Source organism: Pseudophryne corroboree, chromosome 6 (assembly GCF_028390025.1).
Source record: "Pseudophryne corroboree isolate aPseCor3 chromosome 6, aPseCor3.hap2, whole genome shotgun sequence".
Classification (NCBI taxonomy): Eukaryota; Metazoa; Chordata; class Amphibia; order Anura; family Myobatrachidae; genus Pseudophryne; species Pseudophryne corroboree.
Genome location: NC_086449.1, coordinates 284,546,445 through 284,572,110, shown reverse-complemented (window position 1 = coordinate 284,572,110; position 25,666 = coordinate 284,546,445). Strand labels below are relative to the sequence as shown.

Below are 25,666 nucleotides of genomic sequence, written 5' to 3'. Positions count from 1 at the left end.
TTTCTCTTCCAGCTGAATTCAGAAGGATGTGTGATCAAACCTTCCTAGTTGTCCTGTTCGGCCCTTGTTCCAAATGCAACAGAGAAAGACCTTTACGGACCATATACAGCAAGGCTGGGCCAGTGACTGTCTGTTCGCTATGCGTGGAATTGGTATAGTAATATTTTAAAATCATAAGAACACCATTCCAGAGTAACAAAGTATTATGCTTCTGAATTTGTTGCTTAGTCTTTACATTGGAACTGGAAGTGCAGCAGAGTGCAGAGCTGCATGGTGGCCCTGCCTAGTAGACGTGACATGAGGTCATGGATCTAGGGGGACGGGCTGGCACATGGCGCACTACTATAGTATGGAGGAGAGAAGGGAAAGGGGGGACATGATAGAAACTTTCAAATATATCAAGGGTCTTAACAAAGTTCAGGAGGGAAACATTCTTCAAAGGAAGAGAAGTATTAGAACTCGAAGACATACACTGAGACTGGAGGGGGGAGGTTCAGGGGAAATTTAAGGAAAGATTACTTCACAGAAAGGGTAGTGGATAAGTGGAATAGCCTCCCATCAGAGGTGGTAGAGGCTAAGACTGTAGAGAAATTTAAACATGCTTGGGATAGGCATATGAATATCCTTACAAAGAATTAAGGTTCAAACAGGGTTGAGATTGCCTAAAAGATAACAAAAAATAGGATTTTGATAACCTACCGGTAAATCCTTTTCTCCTAGTCCGTAGAGAATGCTGGGGACGACATCAAGACCATGGGGTATAGACGGGATCCGCAGGAGACATGGGCACTCTAAAGACTTTTCATTGGGTGTGAACTGGCTCCTCCCTCTATGCCCCTCCTCCAGACCTCAGTTGTAGGAATTGTGCCCAGGGAGACTGACATTTCGAGGAAAGGAGTTACTTAACTAGTGGTGAGATATCTACCAACTCACACCCTCAACCATGCCACACACATGGCATTCAACATAACACACGCCAACAGGCATGAACCAATTGCAGCAACATGCTGAAACCAAGATAACACAACTTGTGTAACTGTAATAACTAAACTGCAGGTAAAGTACGCACTGGGACGGGCGCCCAGCATCCTCTACGGACTAGGAGAAAAGGATTTACCGGTAGGTTATCAAAATCCTATTTTCTCATACGTCCTAGAGGATGCTGGGGACGACATCAAGACCATGGGGTCTATACCAAAGCTCCAGTACGGGCAGGAGAGTGCGGATGACCCTGCAGCACCGATTGACCAAACTTTAGGTCCTCATCGGCCAAGGTGTCAAACTTGTAGAACTTAGCAAATGTGTTTGACCCTGACCAAGTAGCTGCTCGGCAAAGTTGTAATGTCGAGACCCCCCGGGCAGCCGCCCAGGATGAGCCCATCTTCCTAGTGGAGTGGGCCTTTACCGACGTCGGTAACGGCAATCCAGCCTTAATATGAGCTTGCTGAATCATATTTCTAATCCAACGTGCAACAGTCTGCTTGGAAGTAGGACAGCCAGTCTTGTTGTGATCATACAGGACAAATAGAGCCTCTGTTTTCCGTATACGAGCTGTTCTACCAACATAGTTTTCAAAGCTCTAACCACATCTAGAGACTTTGAATCAGTGAATGTGTCAGTAACTACTGGCACCACAATAGGTTGGTTTATGTGAAAAGCAGAAACCACCTTTGGAAGAAAATGTTGGCGAGTTCGCAACTCTGCCCTATCTTCATGGGAAATCATGTAAGGGCTCTTGTGAGACAAGGCCCCCAGTTCAGACACCCGCCTTGCGGATGCCAATGCCAAAAGCATCACCACTTTCCAAGTGAGAAACTTCAACTCTATCTTTTGTAGAGGCTCAAACCAATCCGATTGAAGGAACTGCAATACCACGTTAAGGTCCCATGGTGCCACTGGAGGCACGAATGGAGGCTGGATGTGCAGAACCCCTTTCACGAAGGTCTGAACCTCTGGAAGAGAGGCCAATTGTTTTTGGAAGAACACTGACAAGGCCGAAATCTGGACCTTGATTGATCCCAATCGTAGGCCCGTCTCCCCACCATCCTGCAAAAAAATGGAGAAAACGTCCTAAGTGAGCATTCTTGGATTCACACCAAGACACATATTTTCTCCAAATACGGTGGTAATGTTTTGACGTTACTCCCTTTCTGGCCTGAATAAGGGTGGGGATGACCTCCTTAGGAATACCCTTCCTGGCTAGGATACGGCGCTCAACAGCCATGCTGTCAAACGTAGCCGCGGTAAGTCTTGGTGCACACACAGCCCCTGCTGCAGCAGGTCCTCCCGAGGAGGAAGAGGCCGAGGATCTCCTATGAGTAACTGCTGAAGATCTGGGTACCAAGCCCTTCTTGGCCAGTCTGGGGCAATGAAGATTGCTCGAACCCTTGTCTTTCTTATGATCCTGAGTACTTTTGGGATCAGCGGAAGTGGAGGGAAAACATACACTGATGGAAACACCCACTGGGTCACCAGTGCATCCACTGCGACTGCTTGAGGGTCTCTCGACCTGGAACAGTACCTCTGAAGCTTCTTGTTGAGACGAGACGCCATCATGTCTATTTGAGGAACTCCCCAAAGACTTGTCACCTCTGCGAAGACTTCTTGGTGGAGGCCCCACTCTCCTGGATGGAGATCGTGTCTGCTGATGAAGTCTGCTTCCCAGTTGTCTACTCCCGGAATGAATATTGCCGACAGAGATTGTAGATGTTTTTGTGCCCAGCGGAGGATTTTTGTCGCCTCTGCCATTGCCGCTCTGCTTTTCGTTCCGCCCTGCCTGTTTCTGTATGTGACTGCTGTTACATTGTCCGCCTGGATCTGCACGGGATGGTCTTGAAGAAGATGTACCGCTTGTTGACGGCCGTTGTAAATGGCTCTTAGCTCCAGAACGTTTATGTGAAGGCAGGCTTCCTGTTGTGACCAACGTCCCTGGAAGTTTTCTCCCTGAGAGACTGCTCCCCAGCCTCGGAGACTTGCATCCGTGGTTACTAGGACCCAGTCCTGAATCCCGAACCTGCGTCCCTCTAGCAGGTGAGAGCTGTGCAACCACCACAGGAGCGAAATCCTGTTTTTTTGACGACAGGATTATCTTTCTGTGCATGTGTAGGTGTGACCCCGACCACTTGTCCAACAGGTCCCACTGGAATACTCTGGCATGGAACCTGCCAAACTGTATGGCCTTGTAGGCCGCCACCATCTTCCCCAACAACCGAATGCACTGATGGATCGACACACTTGATGGTTTCAATATCTGTTTTACCATTTTCTGGATTTCCAGAGCCTTTTCCAGCGGAAGAAATACTCTCTGAACTTCTGTGTCCAGAATCATCCCGAGGAAAGACAACCTTCTCGTCGGTTCCAACTGTGACTTTGGGTAATGTATGATCCACCCGTGTTGTTGGAGTATTGACAGGGAGAGGGATATGTTTTGTAATAACTGCTCCCTGGATCTCGCCTTTATCAGGAAGTCATCCAGATAAGGGATTGTATTGACTCCTTTCTGACGAAGGAGGACCATCATCTCCGCCATCACCTTGGTGAATACCCTCGGCGCCGTGGAGAGACCGGAAGGTAACGTCTGGAATTGGTAATGGCAATCCTGAATCGCGAATCTCAGATAAGCCTGGTGAGGAGGATAAATGGGAACATGCAGGTAAGCATTCTTTATGTCCACCGACACCAAGTAGTCCCCCTCCTCCAGACTGGCAATCATCGCCCGAAGTGATTCCATCTTGAACTTGAACCTTTTCAGGAAGAAAATCAGATCTTTTAGATTTAGGATCGGTCTGACCGAGCCGTCCGGCTTCGGATCAACAAAGAGGCTTGAATAAAAACCCCGCCCTTGTTGTGACAACGGTACCAGGACTATGACCTGGTCTTGACATAATTTTTGGATTGCCGCTGTTACTGCTTCTCTCTCTGGCAGAGAAGCTGGCAAGGTCGATTTGAAAAATCGGCATGGGGAACGTCTTGAAACTCTAGTTTGTATCCCTCGGATACTATTTGCAACACCCAGGGGTCCAGGCCATCCAATCCTGGCTGAAGAGTTTGAGATGTGCCCCCACCCGAGCGGCCTCCCGCAAGGGAGTTCCAGCGTCATGCTGGAGATTTGGCAGAATTAGGGGTAGACTTTTGCTCTCGGGAACCTGGAGCCGGTGTGGGCTTCTTTCCCCTTCCCCTACCTGCAAAGAAGGGGGAACCTCTCGTCTTTTTGTATTTATTGGGCCGAAAGGACTGCATTTGTGGGTGATAGGTCTTTTTTGCCGGTGCAGGCGCAGAGGGCAAAAATGTTGACTTACCTGCGGTAGCAGCCGAGACTAACGCATCCAGGCCATCAGCAAATAAGGCCTCACCTTTATATGGGAGAGCCTCCATGTTTATTTTGGAATCTGCAGCCGCGTTCCACTGGCGAATCCACAACGCCCGCCTAGCTGATACTGCCATGGTAGCGGCTTGTGAACTCAAGAGTCCAATATTCTTCATTGCTTCCAGCATGTAGGCGGCAGCGTCCTTGATATTCCCTAACTTAAGGAGTATCTCATCTTTCTCAGTCGTGTCAATTTCTGATGACACGCTTTCTGACCATTTTTCAATAGCGCGACTCACCCATGTGCAGGCAATAGTGGGCCTGAGCAGTGTACCATTGGTAACATAAATTATTTCAATGTCGTTTCCATTTTGCGGTCTGCCGGCTCTTTAAGAGAAGCCGTGCCAGGAGCAGGGAGAATTACCTTCTTTGTCAACCTGGAAAGTGCACTGTCTAACACAGGGGGTGACTCCCATTTTTTCCCGTCTTCAACCGGGAAAGGATAAGCTATGTGAATCCTTTTGGGAATACAGAATTTTTTATCAGGATTCAACCACATCCCTTCAAACAGAGCATTTAGTTCGTGTGAATGAGGGAACGTGACTTTGGATTTCTTTTCCTTACATAAATAAGCTTTCTCCTGAGGTACAGGAGTGCTTTCTGTCACCTCCAACACGTCCCTTATAGCCACAATCATATATTGTATACTTTTTGCCAATTTATGATCTATCTCTCTGGATTCACTATCGTCGACACAATAATCACAATCCGTGTCGGTATCAGTGTTTACAACATTTGCAAATGGTCTCTTATGTGACCCAGAGAGGCCCCCCGCATAAGGAATATAACAGCATCCTGAAATATCACATCTTCCACAGATTTTCTCCAGCATGCAGCCTTAGATTCAGACTTATCCAATCTCCGGTTAATCAGATGCATACTGTCACATAGCTCTTTCACCCATGCAGGCTCTTGGTGTGCCGGTAGCGCCACCACATTACAACTCTGTGTCCCTAAAATGGCTTCCTCCGGGGAGGAACTCCCTGCCTCAGACATGCCTCACACGTGTACACCACACTCACAGACACACTGGGACTTATTTTGGGGACAGACCCACAGTAAAATCTGTCAGAGGGACACAGGATAGGAGCAGCCAGTTCACAAACCCAGCGCCAGTATTGCCTGTGAACACAGTACGTCCACAGCCCAAAAGCGCTTTTAAATAGTAATATACACTATCAAATGCACCACAATCGCTTTGTGCCCCCCCTTTATAGCACCCTGTACTTGTCAGAAGTAGAGGAGAGGACCAGCATGTTCTTTGCAGCCTGAGGAGAGAGAGAAAATGGCGCTGAGTAGTGTGCTGACTGCCTGAGGAAGAAGCTCCGCCCCCACAATGGCGCATCCTTACACTCAGTATATGACCTATTATTAATACTGGCGGGGGTAGGGTTGTGCAGCGGCATCTTATGCCCCCTTCTAGCCAGTTTGAGGTATGTTTCTTGCTGCCCAGGGTGCCCCCCCCCCCGCGCCCTGCACCCTGCAGTGCCTGTGTGTGTGGGCAGCAATGGCGCGCTGCGCTCAGGCTAGCCGCGCCGCACCTCAGCCGTCACTTACTTATTGAAGATCATTCTTCTCATACTCACCTGTCTTCTGGCTCTGCGAGGGGGGTGACGGCGTGCTGTGGGAGTGAGCATCTAGACACGGCTAGCGTTCAGTTCCCTTCAGGAGCTATTGGTGTCCTGTCAGCCAGAAGCAGAGCCATTAAACTCTGAAGAAGTTGGTTCTGCTTCTGCCCCCTCAGTCCCATGAAGCAAGGAGTCTGATGCCAGCAGATCTCCCTGAATATAAAAAACCTAACATAAGTCTTTTCAGAGAAACTCAGTAGAGCTCCTCAGAGTGCATCCAGTCGACCTGGGCACATTTCTAAAACTGAGGTCTGGAGGAGGGGCATAGAGGGAGGAGCCAGTTCACACCCAATGAAAAGTCTTTAGAGTGCCCATTTCTCCTGCGGATCCCGTCTATACCCCATGGTCTTGATGTCATCCCCAGCATCCTCTAGGACGTATGAGAAAAGGGGCAGACTAGATGGGCCAAGTGGTTCTTATCTGCCATCAAATTCTATGTTTCTATGTTACCCTTTTATTGTGCTGCTCCCATAACTGCTCCCACGAGACAGAAAAATCCCATGCAATTGCATGGTCTCCACCCAGTTACCGCCCAGGAACACCCATTTCACAGAAAGGGGGTAATTCAGAGTTGATCGTAGCAGCAAATTTGTTAGCAGTTGGGCAAAACCATGTGCACTGCAGGGGGGGGGGGGGCAGATATAACATGTGCAGAGAGAGTTAGATTTGGGTGGGGTGTGTTCAAACTGAAATCTAAATTGCAGTGTAAAAATAAAGCAGACAGTATTTACCCTGCACAGAAACAAAATAACCCACCCAAATCTAACTCTCTCTGCAAATGTTATATCTGCCCCCCCTGCAGTGTACATGGTTTTGCCCAACTGCTCACAAATTTGCTGCTGCGATCAACTCTGAATTACCCCAAAAGTGTAGTGCGTTGACAGGCTGATCAATCCATTTGCAGTAGCGATCTTCGTCTGTAAGTGTATGACTGATCCTGCACATAAATAGTTGCTAAATTCTTTCCCTGGTACATGTGCAGTGTGCACATATCTGTGGGCACATCCGAGTCAGAATCAGGCCCATAGACACATTTCTAAATGGCAGGAGAGCCTCTGCTACTTATGTACACGCTTGGTTTGCTTATAGTCATTGTCATCACTAAACACTTGCATCCACATACACAGTACCCCTGCCAACCCTGATGCTCCTACCAATTGGCCCTCAAACATATTCATACCTGGGACATGAGAGTAGCTAGGAAAATACATGTATCTGCCAACATTCAGATCGCTCTGTGTACAGTGCTGTTAATTGGCGTCTGTAAATAAATAAAATGATGATAATATAATGGTAATCTTCCATCTACAAGAAATCAGCCCCTTTTGATCAGTGCAATTTGCAAGTCAGCCACAGATCCGGTATGCAGCTATAGTTTGGCCCTGTTCTACTGTACGTGTGTGGGTTCAGCAGTGGGGAGATGTACTAAGCCTTGGAGAGAGATAAAGTGAAGAAAGATATAATACCAGCCAGAGGCGTATCTAGAAAGGAGGGGACTCTATGTGTGCGCCCCCTCCTCTCCCGTAGCCGGCAGTGCCGCTGTTAGCGCTCTGAGCACTGAGACTCTGGCACAGTGCCAGAGTCTACAGCAAATGCCTCGCCATTTTTTTCGGAGTCCTGCGCATGCGCTGTAGACTCTGGCACTGTGCCAGAGTCTCTAGTGCTCAGTGCGCTAGCAGCAGTGGTGCCGGCTATGGGAGAGGAGTGGTCTCACACACGGTCACCAATGGACGCCGCAAAGGTAAGTATAGAAGAAATGGGTGCAGTGTGTGCAGTGTGGGCCCCCTCTGGACCCAGGGTCCGTGTGTACCGCACACACTGCACCCATTATAGATACACCACTGATACCAGCCAATCACCTCCTAAGTGCCATGTTACAGGATGTGTTTAAAAAATGACAGGATCTGAATGGCTGGTACTTTATTTCTCTCCAAGGCTTAGTACATCTCCCTCATAGAATATTTCCTGTTGTTTAATCAACTACAAATAACCAGAATCTGCTAGCTATTGTGCTGAGTGTAACGGGTATAAGTTTGGGTTTACAAAACTGGAGATGTTGCCCATAGCAACCCATCAGAGTCTGGCTTTTATCTTCTAGAATGTGCTCGATAAATGATAAGTAGAATCTGATTGGTTGCTATAGGCAACATCTACAGTTTTGTAAACCCGCACTTTAGTAAATATCCCCCTAACAAGTGTGTCAGCGATATGTAGTGTATGGATAGCTGCATAGGCCTTTCATGACCTGTGTAGCTACAAAGTCAGATAATGTTGTTGTCCAAATATCATACCTCCCAACATGACCCTCTCCAGGAGGGACAGAATGCTCTGCTCCTGGACTCCCTCTTAATGTATGATTGCTAGCACCTGTGCTGAAACACCTTTCATATCCATTAGCATAGCCTGTTCAACATAGGTGCCGGCAATCATACATTAAGAGGAAAGTGCAGGAGCAGAGCATTCTGTCCCTCCTGGAGAGGGTCATGTTGGGAGGTATGCAATATTAACAAAGAGGATATGTCTTTAGAATATCCTAACATAATATTTTTACGTGTTAATTAAACATAACAATCAATAAAATGATTGAAGAACTGTGTTCCACGGTAATTATGCTTTGGAACCACAATAGCTGCCTATAACTACAGAGATCATTAGCTGATGGTGTATTCTGGCGTATAGTTTAATGAGTACACAGTGTCATTTTTTATAAATGTTAGCATGAATTAAACATTTAACATCACAGAATCACCCATATATAAGTAACTGTTAATTGCAATTTTTTGCTAAACTGCCCCTGTTCTGCAGGAATACCAGGCTCATTCGTATCTATACAAATAAAGCTGTTCTTGTTTAAAAAAAAAAAAAAAAAAAAAGACTTTTGCTTGTGCTAAGCAGCTGCTGCTACAGCATCCCTGATAGTGCAGAGCCATCCCTATCACATACGCTGCTTCCTTCCACCTCCCTCCTCTTCTCCAACCTTCTCTCTCTTATACATCCCAAGATGGCAACCGAGGGATTGCAGGAGAATGAGACCCTGGCCACCCTGAAGAATGAAGCAGAGAGCCTGAAGGGGAAGCTGGAGGAGGAGAGAGCCAAACTGCATGATGTTGAATGTGAGTATGTCAGAGACTGTCCCTGACATCTGGCCAGTGACACAGCTGGGAGGTGGCAGAGCTCCGTTAGGTGACAGAGGAGGAGGACTCTGCTACTGCTGACATAGGTTTATGTAACAGTCCAGTTATGTCACAAGGGGTTCCTCATAATGAACAGTCTGTACTTACAAGGTTTAACCTGCAAGTGTTGTTATAGTGTCATCATTGTAGCTTCATTATATCCACCATCAGCAGGCAGCCCTGATAGCCACAATCTTTCTATGTCAGATGTCTGTAATCTTTCTCTCGCTATTAATATTGAACAATGAGTCATGCACAGAATGAGTGGTGTCTAGGTATAACTGGGACAGCTCCTAGTACAAATGGGTGCCATTGTTGTGCTTGATAATAATAATAATATGTTTATGAAAGCTATTGTTTCAGACCAGGACATTATATTCAATGTATCCTTCCCCGCTGGGGTGCGTAGTTGGCTACGCAGGCACCTGGAGATCTGCAAATGTGAAATGCATGTCACGGGCGCCAAACAACTGTACATTTGATAATTAACCATCAAGACCTAGGTATCCTCCTGATGGTGGGTGATATAGGGCCTGATTCAGAGATGGGTACAGAGCCGATGTTCCACGCTACTGAGTGATTTTCGGCAGGCTGCACATGTGTCATGATTGGATTGTGCATGTGTCAGATGCTGCTGCGATCCAACTCGCAATGAGGATTTTTTTTTTACAAAGTGATTGATAGGAAGGGACCGTTTGGGGGAGGTAACAGCAAAAACACAGGCGTGGCCGTTTTCAGGGGGTGTACCTGACGTCAGCGCTGTGAGCATGGCGCCTGCGTCACTACTACTGTGTGCATATCCACAGATATACCATTAAGCCTGATGTTCCTTGTTCTTGCGTATAGTCCACGAAAGTGTACACAATTGCAAACGAGTTGCGATAGTTCTGGTGGGCGTCTCTTTCCATTTTTTCACTTGTGGATATCAGCAGTTGCGAAAAAAAATATCATTTGCATCATCTCTAAATCAGGCCCATAGATCCTAAAAACATAATAAAAATTAATTTTTATTATGTATTATTTATAAAATGCCACACAAAACAAGAAGCTTTTATTACTAAAATACTGACAATCCAATCATATAAAAAAAAAAAGCCCAAACTTTATTTTCAGGTACTGCACCAATTCATAAAAAAATTGTTATCATTATTACTGATTTATGGGAGTCATTCCGAGTTGATCGCTAGCTGCTTTCGTTCGTTGCGCAGCCAGGGGGGCAGCCAGGTTGGTAAAAGAGGTAGTGGCCTCGTCTTGAGTGGGCGGTATGGGGGTTGGATACATGATCGCGTCATCATGACTCCACCCCCCGCTATTCAATGCCCAGATTACCGACACTGAATAGCAGCGGGCGGGAAAATAATGACGCAATTCAGAATAAATCGCGTCATCTGTCTCCCTGGACCACCCACTTTAAAGGCTGCTGGGGGGGGGGGGGAGGTTGTTGGTGGCTGCCCCGGGAGACTTCCCTGCCCTTCCGGGGGGCCGGGAGTGCCATACAATTTTCAGGAGCCTCATGGCCAATCCGGTAGAGTAGGCAAGTATACCGTTTGTATGTCGACCAATTGGGTCGAGCGTCACACTATTTACTGTCTATCTTTTTACTGTATACTATATCTATCAACTGGATACCTTAGGGGGACATGTAAGCTCTTTACATGAAAAGATATTGACCGGCATGTAATGAGAGTCGACTTTGATCCACGTTTGTTAAATATCCGATTTTTCCGAAAAAGTCTGACATTTTGAAAACTCGGACAATGTAATAGCGTCAGAGTACATGCAGTCTGATGTTTTCTACTCTTAAAGAGAGTGGCCGGCCAAAAGTCGGATCCAGATGTTTTGCCCATGTTAAACATACAACTCGGCCGATGTAATGGATTCCGGGTTTGGAAATCTCATACAAAACCGCTCTATAAAGTTGGACATAAATAGACCTGTTTTTTATGGGTGAGTTGTGTTTGACAATGTTGAAAATCAACTGCAAGTACACAATTACAGCACGGTTACAGTAAATAAACATATTTAAAAGTATTTCTAACCTTTAAAAGAAAAAAATGTATTTGATCTCTCTAAATAGTCCATCTACTGTACATGTAATGTTTGCACAATTTGCCCCCAAAATGCTTTAGATGCAAAACGATGCTAATAGGACACACAAGCAGCATTTGCTGATTAAAATGATATGCAGCATGCCTATATTCTGTGTGTAATAGCAACTGTATGTGCATAAATTTTTTTATGCTACCGTGTTTTCCAACCAAACACTGTAACATAATTTGGTATGCAGATACAGCCACTAGTACACACAGAATATAGCCATTCCGCATATCATTTAAGTCAGTATAAGCTACTGTGGTTTATTTAGGGTGTGTGTTGCTTTAATCATTGGTCTTTTGGGTGCCAATGGGTGACATTCTATCACTCTGCAACTGTTAACATAACGGATGCTTTCCAGTTGGTCGGAAAAAATACACTTCCTTGTATATAAAAGCAGTCAGAAGTCACATCCGTAAGTCACATTGTAAGCGCAAAAGACGCACACCATTACATTGGCCGAGTTTCGGGAAAAAGTCAGACATAGTATTCGAGTTGGTGCATACTTTTTGCCGGACGTTAAAATCAGCTTCTATTACATCCCGAACTTCTGGGATCCGATTCGCAGTTCAGGGGTTTCCCGCAAGGCTCAGATTCTACATCAAGGCAAAACGTCACCCTCCTGGAGTCGGATTTTCGCAGGTTTTGGATTCTATATAAGGGCGCCGCGGCCTCGGTGCTATTTCACTCTGACCAGGCACGCTGCTGTGTGCTGCGCTGTACTCTGCTGTAAATTGGCTGAGCTGTGCGTATAGTCAGTGTATACAAGGGGTACGCTGCTGTGTGTTGTGCTTTACTCTGTTGTAAATTGGACGAGTTGTGTGTATAATCAGTGCATACAATGGGCACGCTGCTGTGTACTGTGCTATAAATTGGCTGTGCTGTGTGTATAGTCAGTGTATACAAGAGGCACGCTGCTGTGTGCTGTGCTGAACTCTGCTGGTTAAATTGGCTGTGTTGTGTTCATCTAAAGCACGGATGGAGAACCTTCGGCCCTCCAGCTGTTGTTGAACTACACATCCGGGAATGCTCTGCAACAGTTTTAGCATGGCCAAATAGCAAAACTGTAGCAAAGCATGCTGGTATATTTAGTTTAACAACAGTTGGAGGGCCAAAGGTTCTCCACCCCTGATCTAAAGTAGCGGTGTGTTCATAAGCAGCACTACAGTGTGTATTGTCATTGTCAGTTGATCAAAAAGAATAAAAAGTAAAAAAGTCACAATTGCTTTATTCTTTTAAGTTTGCTAGAAATGTGTGCACTGTACCCCAGTGCATTTATTATTCACATACATAATAAAATAATAGCCCTTTCAATTGCTGTAGTGAGAGTTGAGCTGCGAAGTGAAAAATAAATATATTCTTCTATTGTTTGTACTGTTCGGTGCGCTTTACCATAGTGCACTTTGGGGGTAATTCAGACCTGATCGCTAGGGTGCATTTTTGTGCATCCCTGCGATCAGGTAGTCGCCACATACATGGGGAGGGTATTGTGTGTGTACAGGTGTGCGATCGCTTGTGCTGGAGAGCTGCACAAACAGCAGTTTGTGCAGTCTCTGCACAGCCCAGGACTTACTCTGCGGCTGCGATGATTGGGGCCAGAGCTGACGTCAGTAATCCACAAAACGCTGGGTCCCTCCTGCGTTTTTCCAGACACTCCCTAGAAATGGTCTGTTGCCACCCACAAACGCCCTCTTCCTGTCAATCTCCTTGCGATCGCTGGTGCGTGCAGAATTTTCGCACCATCCTGTCGTTGACCGGCGATCCCCGTTGCTGTGGTCCGTTGCGCCTGCGCATTGTGGTGCAAACATATGCGCAGTGCAGACCTGATCGCAGCCTGTGAGAAAACGCACAGCAGCGATCAAGTCTGAATCGGCCTCATTGTTCAAAGTCCTGTGACTCCATGCAGTTTGAACCGCGCCGCGAGTTCAAAAAATAAAATTAAAATCAAATATATACAGTAGATCTATTGTTTGCACCGTTTGGTGCACTTTAGCCTTGTGTGCTTTGTTCATGTGCATACTGTATATAAGACCTGTGACTCCATGCAGTCATCCGTGAATTGAAAAATGGATAATAATCAGTTTAGAGAAGAGCAACCAAATACTAGGGTTGCAGTCGCCGCCACCAGTCCTGATGACGATGCTAGTCCTTCAACATCATCTACTAAAGGCGATACTCAAGGGAATAGTCAGGTCATCTAAAATTGATTAAAATAGTGGTAAAGAAAAAAACACCTCTAATAAAAGTAAAGTTTGGTACGGAAATACATAAAATTGGCAACATGCCATTTACTACATGCAGTGTCAAGGAAAGGCTCAGGTCTTGGCCTTTACTTATAAGTGGTGGTTCTGCAGCTGTCAGTGAGGCATCTTCTTCTGCCTCTTATGATGATGCAAGAACTTTTCACTCTATTTATTAACAGTTTCTTATATAGCGCAGCAAATTCCGTTGCGCTTTACAATTGGAAATAATGATATAACAAACAGGGCAATAACAAACAGTCATAGAGGTAGGAAGGCCCTGCTCACAAGCTTACAATCTATAGGGAAATAGGCATGTATACACAAGGAAAGGTACTATCTATTGCATAGTTGTCCGCCAGATTGCAAAGGTTCTTGGTGGGCTGTATGATATGGTCATACAGCAATGATGAACTGGGTTCGGGAGGAAGGGAAAGTGAAGAATGAGAAGACATGTGAGGATATGTGTGGACTGTACAGAGTAGATGCAATTTGATAGGAAGGTTTATGAAAGTTATGTGGGCGGTTCTGGAATTTGATATGCTTGCCTAAAGAGGTGAGTTTTCAGGGAACGCTTGAAGGTTTGGAGACTAGAGGAGAGTCTTATTGTGCGTGGTAAGGCATTCCACAGAGTGGGTGCAGCCCGATGAAAGTCCTGCAATCGTGAGTGGGAGCGAGTAATGAGTGTGGATGAGAGACGCAGGTCTTGTGAAGAGCGAAGATGGTCGGGTTGGAAGATATTTTGAGATAAGCGAAGTGATGTACGTTGGTGTAGTTTGGTTAATGGCCTTGTGTGTGAGTAAAAGTATTTTATATTGAATGCGGTAGAATACAAGTAACCAATGGAGGGACTGACAGAGTGGATCTGCAGATGATGAATGTCTAGCGAGGAAGATTAGCCTCGCTGCTGCATTCAGAATGGATTGTAGTGGTGAGAGTCTCGTTTTGGGAAGACCAGTTAGGAGACTATTGCAATAATCATAGCGGGAGATAATGAGAGCGTGGATTAGAGTTTTAGCAGTGTCTTGTGTAAGGTATGGTCGTATTTTGGATATGTTTTTTAGATGCATGTTACATGATCTTGAGACAGATTGTGTCACACCTCGCGGGCAGCGGCGGCCGCGCTTGCCTCTGCGGGTGTCCTGGATGGCCTGGCGCCTCTCTCCTCCGTCGGTCTCGGGGTTCCGGCGTCGGGTCAGTGGGTCTCCCCGGCGGCTTCCCGGAGCGAGGGCGCCGCCATATTGAGTGAGGTCAGGTAGGCAGAGCGGGGGTGACGTCACCTGCCCGCTCCGCCAATCAGGCAAAGGCGGGAGGTTCAAAGCCAGACGCCGGGCAGAGATCCGGCGCCTGTGTATCATCAATTCTGCCTGTGATCTTCTGCCTGTGATCTTCAGAGCTCCCTCGTTCCTGCTACTTCCGTGTTTCCAAGCATATCCGTGCCTCCAAGCACATCAGTGCCTTCAAGCGCCCGAGCGCCTCTACGCACCTCCGTGCCTCCAAGCACATCAGTGCCTTCAAGCGCCTGAGCGCCACCACGCACCTCAGTGCCTACAAGCGCCCGAGCGCCTCCATGCACCTCCGTGCCTCCAAGCACCTCCGTGCCTCCCGCACTTAGTATTTTCTGTGATTCACCAGCACCTGTCAAGTTCTCTCTTTCAGGAGACCTTCAGCGTCCGCACGTGCCTCCTGTCCGCCGATCTGATCCTGCATGAGGAAGACTTACATCTGGCCATCTCTGCTGCGGCCCAGTTGCGGTTCCACTTCCCGGTCATCGGAAGAAACCCCGAGTCCACAACCCCCCCAAACCAGGTCAGTGATAGTATACACAGGCCACATGGACCCGGGGGATCGGAACCCAGAGGCGAGTGCCATCCAGGATCTGGTTTCCCGTGTTCAGAGTCAAGAGGCGGCGCAAAGCCAGGTGATGCGGTATCTCCAAGAACTATCCGGCAGGCTGGATCAAATTCAGGTTTCCCTGGCTTCAGTAGTTCCGGTTCCAGCTCCGGTGCCCGCTCCGGTAGTCTCTCCCGATAATGCTCACGCTGTGTCCGGAACCAGGTCACGCCTTCAGCTTCCCACTCCCTCTCGCTACAACGGCAGTCCGAAGAATTGCCGTGGTTTTCTTAACCAGTGCGAGGTACAGTTTGAACTCCTCGCACACAACTTCCCCACGGATCAGTCCAAAGTAGCATACATTATTTCCTTGCTTGAGGGCTCAGCGCTGGAATGGGTGTCTCCGTTATGGGAGCGATCTGATCCTTTGGTTTCCAGCTACACCAATTTCATCTCATCTTTCCGCAGGATCTTTGATGAGCCTGGCAGAACGACCGCTGCCTCTTCAGATCTACTCCGAGTTCGACAAGGCTCCTGTTCAGTAGGTCAGTATGTGATTCATTTTCAGACCATAGCCTCCGAATTGCGCTGGAATAATGATGCCTTACGGGCCGCTTTCTGGAACGGGCTGTCCGACCGTCTTAAGGACGAACTGATTACAAGGGATTTGCCAGATTCTTTGGAACAGTTGATCTCGCTCTGTGTGAAAGTGGATCTCCGCATGCAGGAACGAGTCGGCGAACGTACTCGGTCTGATCGATGCAGATTCAGGGCTCTTCCGGCTAAACAATCGGTTACGACAGGTCTAGACGAACCCATGCAGATTAATCGGTCTCGGCTGTCTCCAGAGGAGCGGCAGCGTCGGCGTGAGAATAGACTTTGCCTCTACTGTGGAGCCGCGGATCACTTTCTCAAGTTTTGCAAGTCTCGCCCGGGAAACGGGCAGTCCTAGCCTGTTCCGGGGAAGTCAAGCTGGGTGTGGTTTCTCAATCTTCTCCAGTAGTGGACTGTTTACTCTCAGTATCTTTGTCTACTGAAACAGAAGTCAAAACTGTTATGGCTCTATTGGATTCGGGAGCTGCGGGGAATTTTATTTCTCTCTCCTGCGCCCAGAGTTTGGGCTTGAAGTTACAGTTGGTCGAGCGACCTATTACGATCACAGCTATTAACGGTGTCCAAATTCCTAACGCCTTGATTACGAGTCAGTCTGAGTCAATTCAGCTACAAGTGGGGGCTTTGCACCGAGAACAATTGGAGTTTCTGGTTATTCAGGAGATGTCTCATGATCTCGTTTTGGGTTTTTCCCTGGCTCAGGCTTCACAACCCTCATGTCGACTGGGGGTCGACACAAATAATTTCTTGGAGTCCCTTCTGTCAATTAAATTGTCTTACTCCTGTCGTTCCACTCCGTACATCGGCCAAGTTGGACGTGGAGTCTATTCCAGAGGCTTATCGAGAATTTTTAGATGTCTTCTCGGAACAGGCGGCTGATAAATTACCTCCGCATAGGCCCTGGGACTGTCCTATTGAGCTTATTCCTGGAAAAATGCCGCCCCGAGGTCGCACTTATCCTTTGTCGGTTCCAGAGACACAAGCTATGTCAGAGTACATTAAGTCTAATTTGCAGAAGGGGTTCATCCGTCCCTCCACTTCCCCAGCGGGAGCTGGCTTCTTCTTTGTAAAGAAAAAAGATGGTGGCCTGAGACCATGTATTGACTATCGTGGTTTAAATGAAGTCACCATTAAGAACGAGTATCCTCTGACGCTCATCACAGAGCTTTTTGATAGAGTGCGTGGAGCTCGAGTATTTACTAAGCTTGACTTAAGGGGAGCATACAACCTAATACGTATCCGACAAGGGTATGAGTGGAAGACGGCTTTCAATACTAGAGATGGGCATTACGAGTACCTGGTAATGCCATTTGGCCTCAGCAACGCCCCCGCCGTCTTTCAGGGATTCATTAATGAAGTCTTTCGGGACATGTTGTATCTGAATGTAGTAGTCTATTTGGATGACATTCTGATATTTTCGAAGAATCTTTCTGAGCACCGACTACAAGTTAAGGAAGTACTCCTTCGGTTGCGCGAGAACCATCTTTATGGCAAAATCTCCAAGTACACCTTTGAGGTTCCTTCTATTCCATTTTTGGGCTACATTATTTCTGGAACTGAGTTGCGTATGGATCCGGAGAAACTCTCGGCCATCCGAGATTGGACTCAACCTCTTTCCTTGAAAGCAGTGCAACGATTTCTAGGATTCGCAAATTATTATCGAAAATTTATAAGAGGTTTCTCTACTATCGTGGCACCTATTACTGCTCTGACTAAGAAAGGGGCTGACCCAAGCAATTGGCCTTCTGAAGCAGTAGCAGCGTTCAAACAGCTGAAGACAGCCTTTATGTCCGCTCCCGTACTTCAGCAGCCAGATTTCCTAAAACCATTCTTTCTGGAGGTTGATGCTTCCACGGTAGGCATAGGTGCCGTACTTTCGCAGTACGCCTCAGACGGGAAGTTGCATCCATGTGGTTTCCATTCTTGCAAGTTCTCCCCTGCTGAATTAAATTACACCATTGGAGACAAAGAGCTGCTGGCAATTAAATCTGCTTTAGAAGAATGGAGATATCTTCTGGAAGGTGCTAAACACTTAATTACAATTTTTACGGATCACAAGAATTTACTGTACCTTAAGACGGCCCAATGTTTGAATCCCCGTCAGGCAAGGTGGGCGCTATTCTTTGCCAGATTTTCCTTTATCATCAAGTATCGGGCTGGAACTCTTAATACCAAGGCGGATGCCGTATCCCGTTCAGTGATGGATTCGGATGAGGAGAATACAGTAGAAAAGGTATTAATCCTTAGTCCCATCTCTATTTCTGCAGCTCCCACTGGGTTGGGCCCTTCTCCTGGAAGAATGTCGGTGCCAGTTAAATTTCGACCAAGACTGTTGCAGTGGGCTCACACTTCTAAGTTTTCTGGTCATCCGGGAGTTCAGAAAATGTGGGAATTCCTGCGAAGATCGTACTGGTGGGACACTATGAAAAAGGATGTTCAAGAGTATGTCAATTCGTGTCCTCAATGTGCTCAGCACAAAACTGCACGTCTGCCGCCTGCGGGCTTGTTGCATCCTTTATCCATTCCTAAAAGGCCTTGGACTCATATCTCGATGGACTTTGTTACAGAACTACCTCTCTCTAAGGGTCATAACACCATTTGGGTGATTATTGACCGATTCTCTAAGATGGCACATTTTATTCCGTTGACCGGATTACCATCCGCTTCCAAGCTGGCTCTGTTATTTATCCAAGAACATTTCCGCCTGCATGGGTTACCTCTAGAAATAGTCTCAGATCGAGGGGTACAGTTTACAGCAAGATTCTGGAGAGCCCTCTGTTCAGCTCTACAAATTAAACTCAAGTTTTCTTCTGCTTACCATCCACAGACTAATGGGCAAACTGAACGCGTCAATCAAGATCTAGAGACTTTTCTCCGTGTTTACCTTTCCCCTTCTCAAGATAACTGGGTGGAGTTGTTGCCTTGGGCCAAGTTTGCCCACAACCATCTATATCACTCTTCAACTGGTGAGTCTCCATTCTTTATTAATTACGGATTTCATCCCCAAGTTCCGGAGTTGCCCATTTGTCCTCCAGAAGAAGTTCCTGCTGCAGCCTCTACTCTCCGACACTTTAACCAAATCTGGAGTCGAGTTCATGCCAATCTCAAGAGAGTTTCCGGTCGCTATAAATTCTTTGCGGATAGAAAGCGACGAGCAGCTCCTCAATATAAGGTTGGCGACAAGGTATGGCTCTCTACCCGCAATCTTCGTTTAAAGTGCCTACTATGAAATTTGCCCCAAGGTTCATTGGTCCTTTCCCAGTGTTGCAAGTCTTGAACCCGGTCGTCTGCAAACTAGGGTTGCCTTCCCACCTTCGAATTCCGAACTCCTTTCACGCGTCTCTCCTCCGTCCCCTCATTCTGAATCGGTTTCACTCAGCATCCCCTAGGTCAACTTCTATAGTGACTGAAGCTGGGACAGAATTTGAAATCAAAGCTATTCTTGACTCTCGTTATCTTCATAAAAAACTACAGTACTTGGTAGAGTGGAAAGGTTATGGTCCTGAAGAGAGAAGTTGGATCAATGCTACTGAGGTAACGGCTCCCCGACTGGTTAGGATCTTCCACTCCAGACATCCAACTAAGCCCGGAAAGTGTCCAGGGGCCACTCCTGGAGGAGGGGGTACTGCCACACCTCGCGGGCAGCGGCGGCCGCGCTTGCCTCTGCGGGTGTCCTGGATGGCCTGGCGCCTCTCTTCTCCGGCGGTCTTGGGGTTCCGGCGTCGGGTCAGTGGGTCTCCCCGGCGGCTTCCCGGAGCGAGGGCGCCGTCATATTTAGTGAGGTCAGGTAGGCGGAGCGGGGCTGACGTCACCTGCCCGCTCCGCCAATCAGGCAAAGGCGGGAGGTTCAAAGCCAGACGCCGGGCAGAGATCCGGCGCCTGTGTATCATCAATTCTGCCTGTCAGAAACTGTGATCTTCAGAGCTCCCTCGTTCCTGCTACTTCCGTGTTTCCAAGCATATCCGTGCCTCCAAGCACATCAGTGCCTTCAAGCGCCCGAGCGCCTCCACGCACCTCCAAGCTCATCAGTGCCTCCAAGCGCCCGAGCGCCACCACGCACCTCAGTGCCTACAAGCGCCCGAGCGCCTCCAAGCACCTCCGTGCCTCCAAGCACCTCCGTGCCTCCAGCACCTCCGTGCCTCCAAGCACCTCCGTGCCTCCAGTACCTCCGTGCCTCCAAGCACCTCCGTGCCTCCCGCACTTAGTATTTTCTGTGATTCACCAGCACCTGTCAAGTTCTCTCTTTCAGGAATCCTTCAGCGTCCGCACGTGCCTCCTGTCCGCCAATCTGATTCTGCATGAGGAAGACTTACATCCGGCCATCTCTGCTGCGGCCCAGTTGCGGTTCCACTTCCCGGTCATCGGAAGAAACCCCGAGTCCACAACCCCCCCAAACCAGGTCAGTGATAGATTGAATGTGGGTAACAAAGGACAGATCAGAGTCAAGGATGACACCTAGGCAGCGAGCTTGTGGGATAGGGTAGATAGTCGAGTTTTCAACAGTGATAGAGATATCAGGTTGGTACCTACTATTGGCCGGTGGAAATATAATTAACTCTGTCTTTGAAATATTAAGTTTGAGGTGGCGAGATGTCATCCAGGATGAAATGGCAGAAAGGCATGGCAGAAAGAGGTGTAAAAAAAATATGAAAATCACTAAGACAGTAGAAAAAACTGTGTGTTCAGAACTGTCATATATCCCTGAGGAGGGTCTAGGGGTGTCCACGTTAGCTATGTGTGAGTCTGACATTTCTCACACTGTCCTCATAGAGAAGCCTCTTTCGACTCCTTCCACCATTTCTGCACCATCTGCACATGTGAGGACCAGTACAAGTAAAGATGGTGATGAGGACATAATAGAAATTGAGGATGCTTGTGTGGAAGTGGAACAGGATGAGGGGGATATGTGTGTACTACTACTATCTGACATTGAGGATGTTGATGATGTTGTTTGTGAAAGTCAGCTAACAGTGGCTCCCGTTCTTGCCTTTGATCAAAAGAAAGCCACTGTGTTGCCTGGGCATGTAGCTATGTTTATTTACCCTGTATTTGTCCTGGGTGTAGTATGTCTGACCGGCGGTCAGGAGACCGCCGGTCAGCATACCGACGCCGGGATCCCGGCGGGGAGGGGCGAGTGCAGCAAGCCCCTTGCGGGCTCGCTGTGCTCGCCACGCTGCTGGCTCAGTGGCGACTATGGGTGTCGTGGACACCCACGAGTGGAAATAGTCCCTGTTGGTCGGCATGCCGACCATCGGGATAGTGAGGGGGCAGGATGTCGGTGGAGATCATGTGACCGTTGGTCACCCGACCGCCGGTCACACGAATACCACCCATTTGTCCTATATTGTCTTCAACTGTATGCAACTATTTTCCTGTTTTGATTATTTTGTTTATGTACTCTGTAATCGAGCGCTGTGGATCCCCTGTGGCCATATAAATAAAGCATAATAATAATAATAATAATAAAAGTGCTTGGTCTGTAAAACTGTGTATGCCCTTTTTAAAACCCAACATAAGGGTGGATGGGAGAGCCCAAGGACAGTTCCATCTTGCACCACTTTTTATTTCTGACACTGCAATGTTTCTTAGATGTGCTATAAACTGCCGTGTGTTTGTGCCGCTGCTCTTTCACTTAGTAATCAGCCAGCTCGCTGCAGCCTTTGGCCCAAAGCGGATGAAATCAATATTGTGGGCTGTGAGGTGGTTAAAAGTGACTGGAAATGAGTGAAAATTAATGTTATTTAGGTTAATAATACCCTCGAATCAAAAAAAGCCCAAATTATGTGATTCTACCATTATTATTTTTGTTGTACATTTTTGGCAAAAATATTTAACCAAAACAAGTCACAGCCAAAATCCAACACCTGATCCAAAACCAGACGACAAATTAGAACCAAAACCAGCAAAAATTGTTTGGCGCATATCTCTAATTACCTGCACACTGGAATTTGCTGTTCTATATAAGTACCATGCAAAAATTAACCAGGCGCTAATATACCACAACCCAACTAAAATGGTTGTGTTAATACAATGTTTAGTATCAATATTTAAACCAATACAATATATGTTCAAGCTGCAAGAAAAAATTGACTTGGGGTAAATCAAGTCAAACAGAAAGAAACCGGCACTTTAAAGTCCCTGGTAACTTGGAAACAACAAACACATAGATTCCTGCGCTAATTAACTCTACAAAATGATATGGCTCAGAGTTTGCTTGACTCAATAAAAACAAAACAAAAAGGATAATTAAATATACTTTATATGATTCTTTTTTATTTTTATCACACATACATACATGTATGTTTAAAAATTAATTTAAGAATAAATTGATTAGACCGGTCTAAATAAAACATAAATCAAAAAAGCAAAAATCAGAACATAGTAATAAGCTAATAATAAGCTAAAGGAGGTGGAACATAAGTAAACTCCTGTGCACAGAAAAATCAATAAAAATACTAAAAATAAGTCCTTTGTATAGGATCGTGCAAATAGTTTGACCAGCTATAAATTGCAACAGTGTCTCGTTATGTTTTGTAGTGTTAGACACTCTTCATCAAATTGCCACTCAGCCAAAAAGTGCAACAGGTAAGTGTGACAAACGCTCCACAACGGAACTTTACATATGGTTCGCACCTGAAGCTGACATGCGGAACAGGAAAATAATGTGAGACGGTCTCGGGCTGCGGGAAGGCGCTTCGCTGGCGCCTGGTATGTTATTGTTAATTACCCCGACTTCCAGGCTCTGTGAGTCCGCGTCTTCGGGTGCCGTATGCAGACACCTGCGTCCCGTTAATAGGCACACCTTCACCGTTGATTCTCCTGATAATGCCTCTGGAGCCCGGCTTCCAGGCTCTGTGAGTCTCCGGGTGCCGTATGCAGACACCTGCGTTTTAGTGTTACTCACACGTTCACCATCAATTCTCCAGATAATGTCACTGGAAAAGATATGCTGTAAAAGTGCAATATAGCTGGTGCACAAAGGTCCAAATAGGCTGCTCCTCTGACGCGTTTCGCTCCTCTTATGAGGAAGCCCCCATAAGAGGAGCGAAACGCGTCAGAGGAGCAGCCTATTTGGACCTTTGTGCACCAGCTATATTGCACTTTTACAGCATATCTTTTCCAGTGACATTATCTGGAGAATTGATGGTGAACGTGTGAGTAACACTAAAACGCAGGTGTCTGCATACGGCACCCGGAGACTCACAGAGCCTGGAAGCCGGGCTCCAGAGGCATTATCAGGAGAATCAACGGTGAAGGTGTGCCTATTAACGGGACGCAGGTGTCTGCATACGGCACCCGAAGACGCGGACTCACAGAGCCTGGAAGTCGGGGTAATTAACAATAACATACCAGGCGCCAGCGAAGCGCCTTCCCGCAGCCCGAGACCGTCTCACATTATTTTCCTGTTCCGCATGTCAGCTTCAGGTGCGAACCATATGTAAAGTTCCGTTGTGGAGCGTTTGTCACACTTACCTGTTGCACTTTTTGGCTGAGTGGCAATTTGATGAAGAGTGTCTAACACTACAAAACATAACGAGACACTGTTGCAATTTATAGCTGGTCAAACTATTTGCACGATCCTATATAAAGGACTTATTTTTAGTATTTTTATTGATTTTTCTGTGCACAGGAGTTTACTTATGTTCCACCTCCTTTAGCTTATTATTAGCTTATTACTATGTTCTGATTTTTGCTTTTTTGATTTATGTTTTATTTAGACCGGTCTAATCAATTTATTCTTAAATTAATTTTTAAACATACATGTATGTATGTGTGATAAAAATAAAAAAGAATCATATAAAGTATATTTAATTATCCTTTTTGTTTTGTTTTTATTGAGTCAAGCAAACTCTGAGCCATATCATTTTGTAGAGTTAATTAGCGCAGGAATCTATGTGTTTGTTGTTCTATATAAGACTCTGTTAATAATAATTGTCTTTTAGTAGCATCATTTTTTTTAGCAACCATTTGGCTCAAAGATGAGAGCAGAGGAATCCTCCCACTGAAAGCCAGTATTATCATCAATGCAGCCAGTGTTATCATCCGTGCTTTATTTTTAGTAAAGATTTTCCCCCTCAGACTAGGGAAGAAGCACAAACCCTCAGTGAGCGATTCACAGATTTATTAGCTGTGGGTTTATTAGCTGTGAAATGTGTTATATAAGCATTCAATTGGCTGGAGTCAAGAATGGTCTCAGACGGTGTATATGTAATAATAATAGTTTAAGTCTCAGTGTAGTGAATGCAGGACATTAGGGCTGTGTATAAGAAATGTGTCTTTGTAGGTTAATTTGGGGGGAGGTAGTCCAATAATAAATTATAATATTTAAATCCAATTTGTTTTCTGGGGCCTAATATTTGGGGTAATGTGACAGTATACTTTGAGAGGTATATGCCACTGTTATTAGTTAGGACTAAGCCAGGGATGAATAATGTCAAAGGTATATAATATGCCATTAATGTCACCATCCCTAGCCCGTCCTTTATGTTGTATAAAACTTGTCATAGCCTACATGTCAAATCCTTCATTTCCTTATATTAAACCATATACTCTTCAATTAGGGAAGTAGTTAATATCCCGGCAATCACTATCTCGACTGACAGAATACTGGCAGTGGTATCCCAACAGACAGAATCCCGACAGTAAGTACTGTGGTTACAGTTAAGATTAGGCAATAGGGGAGGGTTAGGGTTACGATGTGTGTGTGTGTGTGTGTGTGTGTGTGTGTGTGTGTGTGTGTGTGTGTGTGTGTGTAGGGGGGGGGGCAGGATGGATGGATAAGGCTGGGTGAGGGGGGGGGGGGGGGTAGGGAGTGTAAGGTTAAGCTGTGGGAGGGGACGGTTAGTGTTAGGGTTAAAATACTCACTGGGATCCGTCGGGATTGTGAACGTCAGGATGCCGTTGTTGGCATTCTGACTGCCGGGATGGTGACTTCTGGGATATCGATACCATTGCTTACATTCTTCCATCTCCCACATATAATAATGTTTAACCCCATTTGTTGGTGCTCTGAGTCTACATTCTACCCATACAAACAAATCTGACAAGGTCATGTACAGTTTGTACTCTCAAATAGCACATAGCGGACAAACATAGCAGAAGAAAGGTCTATTTGTCCAGGAGGACAACCCCAGACTCGGGAATATCTCGGACATTCCCTGAGAGTAGAAAAGTATGGACTAATATTTAGTGCAGACTATTTTATTGATCTCTAATGCAGAGGGCTTCCTGGTGACCTCTATACAATATACAGAGCAACTTAAGTCCCGATACAGGGATCATCTCAAAAAAATTTTTTTTTTTTAAATAATAATAATAAAAAAAATTATATATATATATATATATATATATATATATATATATATATATACACACACACGCACGCACACACTATAGAGATCATTCTAGTGATTTCTATACAATACAGAGAACATGCTGGTAATCTCTTTACAGTGGAGACAATTCTAGTGATCTCTTTCCAATGGAGACAATTCTAGTGATCTCTTCACTATCTAGTGGCATCTATATAATAGAGAAAGCATCCTCATGAACACTACATGGAAGGAACACAGTGGAACCAGCCTTACTGGTAGCAGGCTAAATTGTGGCCAGAACCAACACTGTACAAATTATACTGTCCTGGGGAGAAGATCCCCTCCTGTACTTCAGCACATCCCTGTTTTTTTTGTTTTTGTTTTTTATTGTTATTTTATTTATTTT

The 25,666-nt window shown here is 46.1% G+C and overlaps 1 protein-coding gene across 3 annotated transcripts in view; it reads left to right on the top strand.

Moving 5' to 3' along the window:
- Window positions 1-12: 12 nt before the first annotated feature.
- GNB5 (G protein subunit beta 5) overlaps window positions 13-25,666 on the top strand; it is a 103,445-nt gene continuing 77,791 nt past the window's right edge. Inside the window, exons 1-2 of one of the 3 annotated variants that reach the window (XM_063926098.1) lie at window positions 13-152; window positions 8,996-9,107. In XM_063926098.1, the coding sequence (XP_063782168.1) occupies window positions 27-152; window positions 8,996-9,107 (238 nt within the window). In that variant the 5' untranslated portion in view covers window positions 13-26. Of the gene's footprint in view, window positions 153-8,420; window positions 8,488-8,863; window positions 9,108-25,666 lie in introns of those variants that run through there. The other 2 variants (XM_063926100.1, XM_063926099.1) reach the window with 2 other exon arrangements.